The following is a 16,324-nucleotide window of genomic DNA, read 5'->3' as shown; positions in this document are numbered from 1 at the left end:
TGATGTGAAGTGAGTTGTGTTATTTTTGTGTAGTACACTGCTTTCCTGCTCTGTGGTGCCTTCCTACTGTGTAACCTAAAGCAGTTACAGAAATAAAGTGCTTTTGACAGCAATTTTTGGGGTGATTCTTTAATGTGAAGTGAGTTGTGTTATTTTTGTGTAAGATACTGCTTGGTACACTGATCGGTACTTACACAAAAACTCCAATCACCACCCCCGACAGAAAAGAGGCATAATGAAAACATGAGTGGATCGTGCAAGACGGATATGTGAGCCGCGCTTTCTCAATGAGGAAATTAATCATCTAAACCACGCACTTCAGGCAAATGGCTACTCCAGAAATGAAATCCGAAGAGCAATCAAACCCAGGATGAATCAAACAACCAAAGAAAAACAGTCTCCCACAGGAAAAGTGTTTTTGCCATATATCAAAGGAATTACTGATCAGATGGGAAAGCTTATGGGAAAGCTTATGAAAAAGCATAACCTTCAAGCAGTATTCAGACCCACCCGAAAAATACAACAGATGCTACGATCAGCAAAAGACAGCAGAGATCCCCTCACCTCTGCAGGAGTATACCGTATACCCTGCAGCTGTGGACAAGTTTACATCGGGACCACAAAGCGTAGCATCCAGACAAGAATAAAAGAACATGAAAGACACTGCAGACTTGGACAGCCTGAAAAATCAGCAGTGGCTGAACATAGCCTAACTCAAACAGGGCACAGTATCTTATTCCAGGACACCAAAATACTGGACAACACTTCCAACTACTTTGTCAGACTGCACAGGGAAGCCATTGAAATTCACAAGCATAAGCAAAACTTCAACAGGAAAGAAGAAACCTTAAGAATGAACAGAGCATGGGCTCCAGTTCTGAAAAACACCAGGCCAACAAAACACTCCACACCCGACAATAGCCCTGCAGAGAAGATTAGCACATCAAGCACCAATCCATATGCAAAAGAACCGCCTCAGGATACAGTGAAGCCTCCCGCCATTAGCATTCCACACCCTGGGAAACTCTTACAGAATGACTCAGCTCAACCCCACCCCTCCTGAGTAGATACAAATGACCTACATCTTTTCCACACTGTGACACTGAGAGATCTCTGTCTTTTGGTGCTACACCTCTGAAGATGCCAGCCACAGCTGCTGGCGAAACGTCAGGAACTACAATGCCAAGACCACGGCAAGACAGCCCGGAAAACCCCCAACAACCATCGTTCTCCGGCCGTGAAAGCCTTCGACAATACATCAATATGCTGCTCCTTCGCTTTCTTATGGGAGGATGGGGGGACCTGCTTTGGGGGGCCATAACATGGCCCCCCAAAGTCCAATCTGTCTGAAACTTGGGTGGTTGTTAGAGAAGGGTTAGAGGAAGGTCCCCACCAATTTCGGGCTTATTCGGTGGGAAAATGCCTCCTCCAGGCGTCCTGGAAGACGGAGGCATTTTCCCATAGAAAAAAGCCGAAAGAATGCCGAAATAATGCCGAAAGAATCCCGAAAGCCGAAAGCCGAAAGAGATTCTTGTTTCGGCTTTCGGCTTTAACGATAGAGAATCTTCTTTCGGCTTTCTACTTTTGGCTATAGCCGAAAATTTTTGGCTTGCACACCCCTAGTCAGGATGCCTGCATTTATGCACCACGTGAAACCATAGTTGGGACTGACTGTGGTAATTACAGGTGTACATTCACGATTTGCTTCATTTATACCCACCTTTCTCCCCAGTGGGAATTCAAAATGGCTTACATCACTCTCCTCTCCTCCAATTTATCCTCACAACAACCCTGTGAGGTAGGCTGAGCTGAGAGTATGTGATTGGCCCAAGGTCACCCAGCGATCTTTCACAACAGAGTATGGATTTGAACCTGGGTCTTCCAAATCCTAGTCTGATACTCTGATAGTTACAACAGGCTGGATCTCAGAGCTAAGCTACAAGAGACGAATGACACGAGGACGTGCACATGAAGAGAGTTGCAATGTTAGCTGGGAAACCGAGTTTTAAAAGACAGACCTGCTTTGTCAATTTCTGCTCTCTACAGAGCCAGCAAAGATTGCTCCTCAGAGGGTCTGTTAATTTTTTCTTTGCCTGTGGACGGCTCTGTCAGTTTCACCTCCCCTTCTAGGAGGCATATTGGAAATAAACATACTCTCTGAGGAGCCATCTTTGCTGGCTGTGTAGAGAGGGGGAATTGACAGAGCCTTCCAATCTCTTTTGAAACTCAGCTTCCCGACAAACATTGCAACTCCCTTCACTTGAGCGTCCTCGTATAAGGGCCAAACTACAAGTGACGAGTGACACTTGAACGGCAGGTGTATTCCTCCCTGTTCACTTGCCCTCCACTTGCTGTCCACTCGATCCACTTGCTGTTCAAGTGTCATTCGTCACTTGTAGCTTGGCCCTAATTCGTCTCTTGTAGTTTAGCTCTCAGTTGAGTATTTCAAAGCTGGGAGCAAATCTTTGACTGTGGCCACATGGGGATTCTTGGCATCCCTGCTTGTTCTCAGGCTCGTTGCTTGCAGTTTGGCATGCAAACACATATGAAGCTTCGACTCTGTGGTAGAGGGTGTCCTGTTGTGCGTGCAAAAAGTCCCAGGTTCAATTTCTGGCATTTCCAGTGAAAAGCTCTCAGATAGCACTTAGCGGGAATGACCTTTCTCTGCTTGAATTCCTGGACAGCTGCTCCCAATCATAGCAAACATTACTGAGCTAGATAGACAGCTTCATATCTCTCAACGTGAACTAACTTCCTGTTCCTTGCCCTCAGCTGATTCAGAACTGGGCAGCTCCGAGGAATGACGCAATTGCTCCTTAATGCCGCTGTGATCTCTCCTGGGCTTGGGAGGGACTGTGATTTCTGCTACATGTTGTGACAGCCAGGTGACCTGTAGGCACAGAGAGGTGCCCAGAGCATTTTAACCTGTCCAGTGTTGTTTACCTTGGCTCCTTGAATTCCATCTTTCCCTGGAGCTCCCTGAGGACCCATAATACCCTGCAGGCAAGCAGAACTGTTATTCACAAAGGTGAACCCAGGTTGAAGCAATGAACAGCCCCTGGCTATGAAGCCAGCATCCCAGAAGCCTGCTTTCAACAGAGAAGCTAAGTACATTTTTTTTGTCTTAAAACACACACGACCGCTTATTGACTTGGGGCATGAGCCATCTCCTCCCATGGACACAACTCTTTCCCCCTCTTCTGCTCTCAGTGACCAGCCCTTGGCTGAGATTGCATAATGCCAGGTGCATGGCAACAGGGCCATCCATTAGCCAAAGTGAGAGGCTTCTACAGGCCTCCCCACAACTACAGATCCAGCTGTCCTGGTCCTTCTTAGTTCATAGAGTCTCTCTATATGAGAAATCTGACTTGTAAAGAACACTTGTTGGGAGCTGCAATGGTAGCTGGGAAGGGTAGTTTAAAAAGATAGAGCCGGCAGTCCAAGCCCAGGTCCAAGCCTGGCTCTGGAAGGCAACTCCAGCCCATTTCCATTCCTTGCTACTCTGTGGTTGTGATCCCACACAGTTTTTGAAGTGAAATTGACAGAGCCTTCCAGGAAGCAAAGATGAAATTAACAAACCCTCTGAGGTGCTATCTCCGCCGGCTCTGTCTTTTTAAACGATGCTTCCTGGCTAATATTGTGTCTCCCTATAATTGACAAATATGCGCCGAAGCATCTCATGTAGAGAGACTCATATACAACTGGCGTTGATCATTTCAAGTAGGTAGCTGATTTGGTCTGCAATAGAACAGCAGGATTTTAATCCAGTGGCACCTTAGAGTCCAACAAGTTTTTCAGGGCATACGTTTTTGAGAGTCAGAGTTCCCATCTTCAGATATTATCTGACGATGTACCTGACAAAAGGGTGTAACTGAAAATGTATCAGAAGAAGAGAGCTTTGACTCTCAAAAGCTTACACCCTGAAAATCTTCCTTGCTCTAACAGGTACACTTGCCTTTTTAAAAAAATGCAACTGGATAGAAAGAATCTTTAGAAATGTATATTTTTAGTCTGAATATTCTGGAGCAGTTTCTTATTCCTGCAGACAAACAAACTTTACTGGTCATCATGGACTGCCGTTGTCATTACGGAGGTACATAGATTTGGGGCTCTCCTCCTGGCAACGTGTCCAGGGCTAACTAGTCCCAGAACAGTTTTAACAGGTGGAATGTGACTTGGTGCAATTTCATTCTGCATGGGAAATGTAAGAAAGGGGAAGGGGCAAACAGACTTGCATCTAAAGTCTTCCCCGCACTATCATTCTAGACTCACTTCTGTTTCTACCACCAAAATCTCCTGGAATCCAAAGCTTTTCATTCAGCAGGTTGGGCAGTCTTGCAAGACATTAGGACGCACAGGTCCCAGACCCACCCAGGAATCCTCCTAATGTTGATGAATTCTGCCCAAGCACATAGTTCAGGGTAAGAAGAACAATAAATCCATCTGTGAGTCATAGGGTTGCTGATTGGCTATCCGTGGCAGCAGATTTCCCACCCCTGCTGCCTCTACCTATCGTTGCTCAGCTGGGCAGCAGGAAAAAAATGGAGGGGCAATGGGGTCCAGCATGAACCCATCATCATTTTGGGTGACACCTTAGTTTTGGGTGAATGCTAGAGTGTCACTCTTGGTGCGATGGCATCACTTCCAGGTCCTCACTTCCAGAAGTGGCATCACCATGCCGGGGTGCTGATCCCTCCCTCCCTGAGTATGTCCTATAGTTGCCGTGGTCTTGAGTAGAGATCGAGGAATAGATGAGAATGTGCAAGCTCTTGAGTTCAGAGGTTGGGTCCAGGATTCCCAGTATCTTGAACACCTTAAAGACCAACTAGAATTCCAGGGTAGGCGCTTTCAAGAGTCAGAGCTCCCTTTGTCAGAAATCTAGTTGGTCTTTAACGTGCTGTTAGATCCAAGGCATAATGATGCTGCAGGGACACTGCCTACTATAAGAACCGAACTATACCCCTGAAATTGAATGTAAAAGGCAGGTTATATCACAATCCTCCGGGGGGACCGTAATGAGTAATTCCAGAACTGGATGGCATCACCAGATGCAACGTCCTAATGTTGTTAATTCAAATAAGATTACATGTTTTAAAATACAAACACGTGGGAATCCTATTTTTTCCTTTTCTAAACAGAAGTGTGTTGTGTTCTGCTTCCACTCCTTCCCATTTGCGTGGCGGGCTCTGGAGAGCAGTCAGAAATTGCACTGTCGAGTTCTATTGTTCTCCCTTCCACTTGGCGGCTCTTTGTCCTTGACTAAGGGCAGCAAAGCTTTCTTTTCATAGCAGCTTATCCAGCTGCAAAATCTCCATAAGTATTTTGCTGACCTCTTAATGTTGCCCTGAGATTTCCAATAATTAATGTTTGCTAAACTCCAGGGCCTGCGAGAGGGAAGGCAAAGGGTGGGGGTGTAACCGTTAAAACTGGGGCCTGCAATCTTTTTGCAACTGAAGAGCCAAACTATCCTAAAATTGAGAGCAAGAGATCAACAAAGAGCCAGTTCAAGAGAATCCATTTGCATAAGAACTGAAGCCATAAAACTCAACACGATCAACGATGGACATGTTGATTAATTCTCCATAAAGTTACTGCATAAAGTTATTCATAGAACACTGGCTGTTATGAGTCTTTTCAGAAGGAAGTGGCGCACACAAGATCTCACATTAAGTAATAAATATGCAAAAGAACTCCTTGCACAATTGTTTTGGTGCACTGGTACAAATCTGTGCATGCTTCATACTTGGATTACTATCTGAAGAAGTGAACTGTGACTCATGAATAGAGATGGGCACGAACAGCAATATGAACAACAAAAGCCACGAACAGCCCAATCTGCAGTTCGAGAACAAACTGTTCATGAGGCCCCATTCTAAACGAACAGGTGGTCATAGCAAGCCTCGTTCATTGCTGTTCGTCAAGCCAGACAGTCTGGCACCTGCAATCAATTCCCTTAATTGGCAACTTAGGCAGGGATTGTTTGAACTCTGTCTGAACTCCTGCTGTTGCCCTGGAAACCCCAATCTAAGCCCAACTTAGCTTGATAGGCAGGTCTTCCTTTCAAGTGTGGAGCTCCAAATCTGTTACAAGGGAGCAAAGAGCAGGGGGGAGGGGGGCTCCCAGCTCTGGCTTTGCACGCAGTAGAGAGGGAGAGAGACAGTTGCTGTTGGCATTTTGATAGAGAGAGTGCATTGGAGCTTTAATTTTCTTTGTGTGACTTTTGGGCCATCTGTGATATCTGTAAAACTCTTCTCAAGCACCACACTTTAAATGAGTCAACTTCCTGATAGAGTTTCATTTGGCTCTAGAGACATATATTGTAGACTGATGCATTAGGGAATCTCATAGCAGAAGGGAACACCACACAGGAAGCTGCCAATCTACAGAAGAGGACTTCAAACTTTACTGTGGAAACTGTCAAACAATGATAGAAAGATCACAGACAACTTAAAAAGCAAGCAAGATACATTTGGCCATTACCTGCATTCCTGGACTCCCATTGTCTCCTTTGTCTCCTTTTATCCCTGGTGGTCCCTAAAATTCAAACATATTCATAACCCTTGAATCAGTACCTTTGTTCTTACCCTTTTACAAATGAAAACAGGAACTGTGCGCTTGTCAAACCCCAATCCTCACAGCAAGATTCATTAGGCTAAACATACCGGCAGACTTCCCAGCACTATTTACACACAATTTCAAGCTTTTTCTCACCTGCCAATCACTACGTTCTTTGATTTTGCAAAACAACCCAGTCCCTCACTGGCTTCTGAAACAAAGCATGCTAGCTAGGGCCAGATTAGCAGCAATTGGATTTGCTGCCCCTCTTAAAATATGAACAACAGCCATTGGGAGGTGGTTTGGACTAGAATCACAGTGCTGGGGCAGGGGGCTGGTTCCACATTTCCCCAGGCCATTTTCCTGATTGGATCATCAATACATGGTGCAACAATTCACTTCAGAGATCCTTACAGTGCCTGTGCCTTTAAGAAAACAGTAGCTCCTGTGTGGTAATTTGCATAGGGAAATGGAACAGTGATCCCCTTCTCCTTCCTCCCGAGCAATGGCCTTGATTCACATGGCTCACAAGGACTGCTGTCCCCTGAACTGCAGAGCAACTGTGGAGTCCAGTTTACGAAGTCTGCGGGGACCAATTTAGGTTGGGACCATGATTGGGAGGAGGGGGGCTTCTGCTCCCCTCCCTTGTGCCAGTCTGCAACGCCTAAATGGCTCCCGGGGAGTTGTTTGCCCCATAATTTTTTTCTGTTTGAAGGAAAAGCTGAATTGTTACAAAATGGCAAAAAGTCTAACTAGATGACTTCCAGGTCAGCCTGGAAAAGTATGGTAAGAGGTAAACATGGTAAATGGTGGAGTCTTGGCTGCACCAGTGCATTTCCGTGGGCAGAAGTCATTCCATCTGTAGAACCACAGGTGGAATAGAAGGTGGGAGAGAGTTTGGATTTAGATAAGAAGCACAGCAGCAGGAGCCATTTGCATAGAATGTTTCCTAGATCTTAAGAGGGTTGGAAGCAGGACATCTGTATGCTTTTCACATAGCAAAAAATGTGGTTTGGAGTATCAAGAGCCACGGCGGTTTCTCAAAGACGGATGGGGACATTTTGAAGTTGCATGTGTAGTTTGGACCTCAAAATTGCCCTATGCTTGCATATTTAAAAGCTCAAAGCCAATCTCATGGGCTGCAGCTCATTTATTTCAAGGACAAGCCACTTGATTAGAACTCGGAAATGAAAACAAAGGAAGAATGACTTACGATGGGTCCCTCCACGGCCAGCCCTTCAGAACCTGGTGCACCTTGCTGTCCTCCCGGACCTTCTGGTCCAACCTGCCCAGGTGGGCCTGGAGCTCCCTAAAGCCATCAGAGGATAGGGGCGGGGGAGGAAAAAGATTGCCATCAAAGCATCAGACATCCTCTGCTTTTGCTGACATCAAACGCTAGAAGTTGGCTGGGACAGCCCGGGACAGAGGGCTCCCATTCTCTTAGATCTCATGAGAGAGATCTTGTGGCCAGATCTCATTTTGTTTGCTAAAGACATTAGTTATTTGCAGCCTATTTCCGAGAACTAATCAACACCCAAATAATTCTGTGCAAGGTATTTGTAGCAGTTGGCCACAACCTCATTATCAACACTTGGAGAACAACATTATCTATCTGTTCTTTCTCCCCCAAACCCAAGTCAAGATCAGCAAGATGTGTTTCATAGAGACTTCATCCAGACAAATTGTGATCTGATAACACCCATGCCAACCACTTAAAGACATCCACCACAATCCTCCTGGGCATTTCACTCTCTATTGCTTGTGCACAGGAACGGCTGGAGCATGGGAGAAGAAGAAGACATTGATTCCCCCCACATCCCTGAACAGCTGGAAGGGCCTGACTAGACCTAAATGGGAGCAGCAACCCAGCCCCCATCTTGGGTGCCAACACCCAAGGGTATCCATTGATGAGAACTTCACACTAAGATGTGGTCATGCTGGCCTATGATGGGCTTCAATGGTCCAAGCAAATCTTGGACTTGGCCAGCAGCCATTTGGTACAATACAGTAGCTTCCATAGTGGCCAAAAGTTTTATCACAAGGAGGAAGGGTCTGGCATTATTCATCTGCTGTACCTTCTTTTCCAGGTCAGCCCCATCCTACATTGTAATAATAATAATAACAACATTTGGTTTATATTCTGCCCTTCAGGACAACTTAACATCCACTCAGAGCAGTTTACAAAGTATATCATTACTATCCCTACAAACAGTACTCCGTGAGGTGGGTGGAACTGAGAGAGCTCTGAGAGAGCCGTGACTGACCCAAGGTCACCCAGCTGGCTTCAAGTGGAGGAGTGGGGAATCAAACCGGGTTCTCCAGATTAGAGTCCTGCTGCTCTTAACCACTACACCAAATTGGCTCCCACTACACTAAACTGGCTCCCACTACACCAAACTAGGGACACCATGTATTTCACAGTGAACTTGTTCAGTAGTCGAACATTCTCTGTTTGACATTCACAATCAGACTGTGAGCCGATCGGTTTTCTGCTTTTCTCTGTAGCACAAGCTATCATCTTGGGAAAGGAGAAGGCAAAGGGAAATCAGCAGGGCTTCTGATGACACCCTCCTGCCAAAGCTTCTAGGATGGGAAGTTAGAAGAATCCAACTTCTGGTTGAGGTGTGGGCTCCTGATTTCCATCTTTGCTGGGTCTGGGAGTCAAATTCTCCAACAGGAGACCAGAAGCCAACTCCCAGCTGATCCCTGCTCCTGTGATAAGGTGCAAACATGTTGCAAACAGATGGTTGATTGTTGGTTGTTGTGGGTTTTCCGGGCTGTATTGCCGTGGTCTTGGCATTGTAGTTCCTGACGTTTCGCCAGCAGCTGTGGCTGGCATCTTCAGAGGTGTAGCACCAAAAGACAGAGATCTCTCAGTGTCACAGTGTGGAAAAGATGTTGGCAGGTCATTTATATCTACTCAGGAAGGTAGGGTTGAGCTGAGTCATCCTGTAAGAGTTTCCCAGGGTGTGGAATGCTAATGGCAGGAGGCTTCACTGTATCCTGAGGAGGTTCTTTTGCATATGGATTGGTGCTTGATGTGCTAATCTTCTCCGCAGGGCTATTGTCGGGTGTAGAGTGTTTTGTTAGCCTGGTGTTTTTCAGAACTGGAAACGTCAGGAACTACAATGCCAAGACCACGGCAATACAGCCCGGAAAACCCACAACAACCATCGTTCTCCGGCCGTGAAAGCCTTCGACAAGATGGTTGATTAATTGGCTGCCTGATCAATGCTGCCAAACAGGATGTAAACCGAACTGGCAGATGTTCGAGCATCCCTAACTGTAGCCACTGATTCCAGAAGCATAGATGATGGTGACTAAACTGCTCTCACAAACACTGAATAAGGCATTTTCAATGCACTTCGCAACTGGATTTTACTGTGCGAAATGGGAATATCCACTTGCAAATAATTGCTGAAGTGGATTGAAAGTGCATTATTGAGAGGGTGTGAAAGCAACTTGGATCTCTGCTGTCCTGGTAAAAGCTAAATCAGCTTGCGACAGCATTGATGAAGTCATTCAAGGGAGGAGAAGAAACAGCTGGACTCTACTCCAATGTGTACAACTTTAGCTTGGCTGAGAAGTCTCATCTTCATGGAACTTGAGCTTTAATTGTGATTTTTATTAGAATTTTGTACCAGTGAGGCCCCTGTTATCTACAAAGCACAATAAAAAACATAAATGCATAAATAAATGATGTTCCTCGTGCTTATCTGAACCATAACCAGGGAATAATCCCCAGTGAAACATAGAAACATGTTGAGTAACCTTGGGTCACTCACTCTCTCAGCATAGCCTACCTCACAGAATTGTTGTAAGGAGAAAATAGAGGAGGAGAGAAGCCAGAGAGAAAGGATGGAATAAAACTGTGATAGAGAGATGGTGAGGGAAAATGCTGTCAAGTCGCATCTGAGAGCCAGTTTGGTGTAGTGGTTAAGAGCACAGGACTCTAATCTGGAGAGCCGGGTTTGATTCCCCACTCCTCCACTTGAAGCCAGATGGGTGACCTTGGGTCAGTCACACAGCTCTCTCAGAGCTCTCTTAGCTCCACCCACCTCACAGGGTGTTTTGTTGCGGGGATAATAACAACATACTTTGTAAACTGCTCTGAGTGGGTGTTAAGTCATCCTGAAGGACGGTATATAAATCTAATGTTATTGTTGTTGTTAGTTATTACGGCAACACCCTTTGGTTTAAAGGTGAGAGAAGAACAGGGGTTTTGCCATTGCTTGACTTTGCGTAGCAACTCTGGACTTCCTTGGTGACAGTATAGGATTTTCAAGGTAAGAGATGAACAGAGGTAGTTTGCCATTGCCTGCCTTCTTTGGTGGTCTCCCATCCAAGCACTAACTATCGCCAACCCTGCTTAGTTTCCGAGATCTGGGCCGATTCCAGACGGCCCTCCGCAACGCGAAATGTCGCGCGTCGTCGTGCGTCGTCGCGCAGAAAACGCGAAATATCGCGTTTTCTCACGTGACGATGCGCGACTTTTCGCGTTGTGGAGGGCCATCTGGAATCGGCCCTGCTGAGATTGGGCTAGCCTGGGCCATCCAGGTCAGGGCATGATAGATAGGTTACCAGATTTGACATAAATATTCTTCAAGCTGCTGTGCTTGATGGATTTACCCTGACATCCCCATTCCCTCCCACGCTGCCATCGGAGGAGATCTTTTAAACGGCTGCGATGATTGTTTGGTCTATTTTGGACAATGAAGTAAAAAAATCTACATTTGCAGCATTGCGTCAATCACTCTTTAGCATGTGAAAGGAGGGAAGAAAGCCACTCCAGTCACAATGATGGATTGCAATGTTTTCCAGAGCTTTTATTGGTGCGGTTCAAGATTGGCTAGCAGAAAAGCTTGCTCGCTTCTCCAGTTTTTGTGCTTATGTTTTGGAGAAACAAAAATTTAGCACGGACGTTATGGAGAATGCAAGATCATGTACAGTGTCTCCTCTTCTGACTGCCTTGAAAGAGGTTGTAGGAAAATAATCTTGTATTTCTGTATAGGCTTGGTCTGATAATAGACAGTCCCTCATCTGACACCAATCGATCAATTTCAAGTAGCTAGTCCCCTTCATTAACATTCTCTGGAACTCTACCAAGCTATATTGACTCCTTCTTGTCTCCTTACTCCTCCGTCACTGTCTGTGCTCTTCAACTGGGATGCCACTTCCTTGAACACCTTTCTGACTTCTGTTGCTAGTAGTCTACAGACAGCAGTGGAATGGGAAAGGAAAGGTTCAAGAATCCAGTAGCACCTATAAGACTAAGAACATTTGTGGTAGAGTATGAGCTTTCGTGAGCCGCAGTTGGAAGAAGTGAGCTGTGATTAAGAAAACTCACATTTGTGTGTGTATGGTGCCCTCAAGATAAAGTTGACTTATGGTGACCCCTGGTGGGGTTTTCATGGCAAGAAACTATCAGAGGTGGTTTGCCATTGCCTGCCTCTGCAACCCTGGTCTTTGTTGGAGGTCACCCATCCAATTACTAACCAAGGCTGACCCTGCGTAGCTTCTGAGATCTGATGAGATCAGGCTCACTTGGGCTATCCAGGTCAAGGCATGGAAGCTCATTCCTTACCACAAATTTTGTTAGTCTTATAGGTTGCTACTGGACTCTTGCTCTTTTCTACTGCTACAAACAGACTAACACAGCTATCCATCTTGTTCTATCCTCAAAGGAAAAGTTGTTTTCCTGCAACTCCAAGATAAATGCAAGAAGTCTCCTGATATCCTTGACCAAGTGCTAGGCGCTCATACAGATGAGAAAAAGATCAAGAATCTTCTTTCATAAAATGCAGATTTCAGGCTTATGCAGCCTCAGTTTTCCTAAGGGCCATGCAGAGAAGGGAGATTTAACCCTTCAACTTCTACTCAATTATGCAAACTAAAACCGGGTTCCTGCTTTGTTCTTAGTATTTAAAGTGTGGGGGAGGAGGAGGGTTTAAATGACAAATTCTTTCTTTGGGGTGGTAAATAGTCCCTCTTTTCAAAGCTCTGTGATAGTGATTGTGTGTTGTATTATGTATTGTCAAAATACCTCTGACCTATGGTGACATTGACTGAGACCTCCAAAACGTCCTATCATTAACAGAGTTGCTCAGATCTTGCAAACTGGAGGACGTGGCTTCTTTTGTTGAGTCCAGCCATTGAGTCTTCCTCACCCCCTATTTATCTCTGGCCAGTTTCTTCATACCCGCCATGCACCTGACAAAGAGAGCTGTGGCTCTCGAAAGCTTATGCCACAATAAAGTCAGTTAGTCTTAAAGATGCTACTGGACTCTTTGCTATTTTGCTATGGCAGACTAACACGGCTAACTCCTCTGCATCTTTTCCTACCACCTTCCACTTTTCCTAGCATTATTAACTTTCCCAGAGAAATTGTGATTACACATACTATATATTTGGCACCATTTGGTGCATGGAAATACTGGACAATATACAACCATCCACGCATGGAAGATTTTGTGTGTTCCTCTGCATTCCTTCAGTTCCTTCCAATCTCTAGAAATATCATTCCTGGGGTTGTGGGATCCTTGCCTTGGAACAGCCATGTATACTTGTGGGCTGCAGTGACTATCGACAAGAGAATAAGATCAACAGCTTTCTTCAGTGGAGCTGCACCTGCAGAAGTGGCTGTAGGGTCATTTTCACCCCTTCTCCTCCTCTCCCATTCCTCGGCCCCATCTTGAACAACTAGGATCTTGTGATCCTAGGAACGACATTTCCAGGGGTCAGAAGGGCTTGCAAGAGTGAAGAGGGAAACTCTGCGCTCTGCGCATGGGGTGGCGGGATACTTCCTACTGATGTTACTACTGCAATTTAATGTGACATCACCATGGCCCAAGTTCATGAGCCTCTGGGTTTGAGTTGCAGGAGACAGTGGAAAACCTGCAAACTAGTTTTGCATATGGATTTTTTTGTAATATTCATGCGAGCAATCTCTAACTCACGGCTTGAAATAGTACAGAGAAGCGAAAAAAAATCCCACTTGAATCTACGATCCATATGAAACACTTGTGCTTTTTCAACATGGATATTAGAAATCATGCTTGGGGAAAAAATGTGAAAACCAGATCTTGGGATGACTTGGCGATGTTTGAAGATGTTCAGAGAGACAGTAGAAAAGAGCAAGAGTCCAGTAGCACCTATAAGACTGTGACTTATACCTGAAGAAATGAGCTATGACCCATGAAAGCTCATACCCAACCACAAATTTTGTTAGTCCTATAGACGCTACTGGACTCTTGCTCTTTTCTGCTGCTACAGACAGATTGACACGGCTACCCATCTCAATCTATCTTCAGAGAGACAGTTATAGTGCAGTTTCATGAGAGCTTGAAATCAGCCTTCGGCCAAAATAGTTTTCAAGATGCCCCTTCCTCACCTCACAGATCACAGATGGTCTTCGATGCAACGGAACTTACCTTGGGGCCCGGCTCTCCCTGTTCCCCCTGTGGTCCTCTCCTCCCAGGAATGCCCTGCGGAAGAAACGAAAAATTCGGTAAAGCTCTACCGGTGAGACCAAGATTCTCATAATATGTTTCCCATAATAGTGAGTCAAGATATTTCTGGGAAAGCCATAATCAGAACACAAAATCAACAAGATTCCTCAGCTGTTTACTCTCTCTAGCAACTGGTATTTAGAAGGTAGGATATTGAGGTTCCGCTTAGCTATCATAGCTAATAGCCATGAATTTGTCTAATTCCATTTTTAAAACCTTCTAAGAGCCAAAACACACGAGAAGAAATACCTAGGTTCAGCACGTGTTCTCTTACCTCAAGGTTTGCCGGGATCTGTAGGCGTCCTGGAAGCTTAAAGTTTAGCATTTACAGAGCAGCAGGGAGGGAAATACAGGTGCCTGTATGTCCCTTCCCCTTCCTGCTGCTCTGTAAATGCTAAACTTGTTCTCTTACCTCAAGGTTTGTTGGGAAGTGTCTTGGAAGCTTAAAGTTTAGCATTTACAGAGCAGCAGGAAGGGGAAGGGAAATTCAGGCACCTGTATTTCCCTTCCTGCTGCTCTGTAAATGCTAAACTTTAAGCTTCCAGGACGCCTACAGATCCCGGCAAACCTTGAGGTAAGAGAACACGTGCTGAACCTAGGTATTTCTTCTCGTGTGTTTTGGCTCTAAGCCAGCGGCCTTTACTGTATCAGGAGGAGTCTGGGCCCTGGAGCAATTGGGAAACCATCCTACATTCAAACATCCCTATACATCAAAAATGGTATGCCAGTTTTCCATATGCATGTAGAGGTCAAGCAGGCACCCCCCACTCTTAAATGGTACAGCCCTCTTAGATATCTCCCCATGAATGCTTCAATTGCAGCTAATAAAAGTGGTTGACCCTCAAGCAAAGATCCAAGAGGGGTGGGTGGTATGCAGTTGGGCAATTGTAAAAGCCCCAAGAACAGCAATTCATGAAACACAGATTGAGGGGGGGGCACTAAGGAAGCCTTGCCTCAGGTGAGCCAACAGGCTAAAGCCACCACTCTTGGTCACAGCAAACGATTCTGGAACATCTGTCAACTCCTACCTCTTCTTTTCCTTTCGCTTTTTCAACTCAAGAATTTTCACCGCATTTTTACCCAAGATGCAATGTTTCTTCAAAATCTCTCCATTCCAAAACTGATTTAAAACCAGCCCAAAGCCCCTCGCTGCTTGAAGAAGGCTTTTAAAACTCAGATTCGATACATTTATGGTCTGTCAATGGCCATTAGCTAGGATGGCAAAATGCAAACTCCCGTTTCACAGGCAGTGTACTTCTAGGGATCCCATTTCCCTGGTGGGAGTGGAGGATCCCCCACTTTCACCCTCCACCCCCCCATTCACCTAGCTGGCAGGGGGGAAGGTGCGGGAACGAGCTTCTCGGGCATGCTCCAGGGGTAGCGTGATGACATCACTCTCAGAAGCTACATCATCACGCTGCACCGAGAGCGCTCCCGCACTTTGCCACAGGCTTGAGTTTGTCCCCAGCCCGTTTGAGGTCAAAATCGGCCTACAGAGAAGTGATGTCATCAGACATGTCATCAGACAGGCGTTTCGTGCCGCATGCAAGGAGACTCATAGGAACAGCAGTAGCGTGAGCACTGTGTCCCACGTCTCCCACCAGGAGGCTAGGGAGACCTGGTAACCCCATGTATTATTAATTTAATTTAATTTAATTTAATTTAATTTAATTTAATTTAATTTAATTTAATTTAATTTAATTTAATTTATTTATACCCCGCCCTCCCCACAAACAGGTTCAGGGCGGCTAACAACCATCACGAAACACAGTGAATCAATCAAAACTATAAAATCAATAATAATCATTAAAATATGTACTTCTGAATACCAGTAGCCTAACAGGGAATGGTTCTTGTTTTCATGTCCCACTTGTGGGCTTCCTGGAGGCATCTGCCTGGCCAACGATGACTTAGGATGCTGGTCTCGAGAGACGCTAATGGGGTTCTTCCTGCTTTCTTAAGAGAGAACTAAATTGTGTAAAAGCACCCCACCTCAGCACTGCAGTCTGATTAAACTTGATCTTGGCAGCATGCCAGAATTCTTCCCTCCAGCCCACAGTTCCCACTGATGGAACAGCTTTCCATCTTAATGTTCCTTACCTGTCACATCCCTTGTTAAGTTAAAAGAGGAAAGTCTGTGAATGTTGGACACGGACATACAAGGGAAAACATCTTATTATCATAACGGGGCCACATTCTTATTTCTCAGAGTGCTTCTGAATCAGCTAAATGGCGTCATTTGCATTCTAGGCAACTGCAGC

General features: G+C 45.4%; 1 protein-coding gene across 1 annotated transcript in view; it reads right to left on the bottom strand.

The window, feature by feature from the left end:
- Positions 1-16,324, bottom strand: part of COL20A1 (collagen type XX alpha 1 chain) — a 156,038-nt gene that overhangs the window by 28,663 nt on the left and 111,051 nt on the right. The window contains exons 28-31 of the mRNA XM_054980462.1: positions 13,986-14,039; positions 7,769-7,864; positions 6,481-6,534; positions 2,944-2,997 (exon numbers count right to left, since the gene is read on the bottom strand). Of these exons, the coding sequence (XP_054836437.1) occupies positions 2,944-2,997; positions 6,481-6,534; positions 7,769-7,864; positions 13,986-14,039 (258 nt within the window). The remainder of the gene's footprint in view (positions 1-2,943; positions 2,998-6,480; positions 6,535-7,768; positions 7,865-13,985; positions 14,040-16,324) is intronic.

Source organism: Eublepharis macularius, chromosome 5, assembly GCF_028583425.1.
Source record: "Eublepharis macularius isolate TG4126 chromosome 5, MPM_Emac_v1.0, whole genome shotgun sequence".
In the NCBI taxonomy this organism is placed as follows: domain Eukaryota; kingdom Metazoa; phylum Chordata; class Lepidosauria; order Squamata; family Eublepharidae; genus Eublepharis; species Eublepharis macularius.
This window is presented reverse-complemented; position numbering and strand designations above follow the sequence as displayed.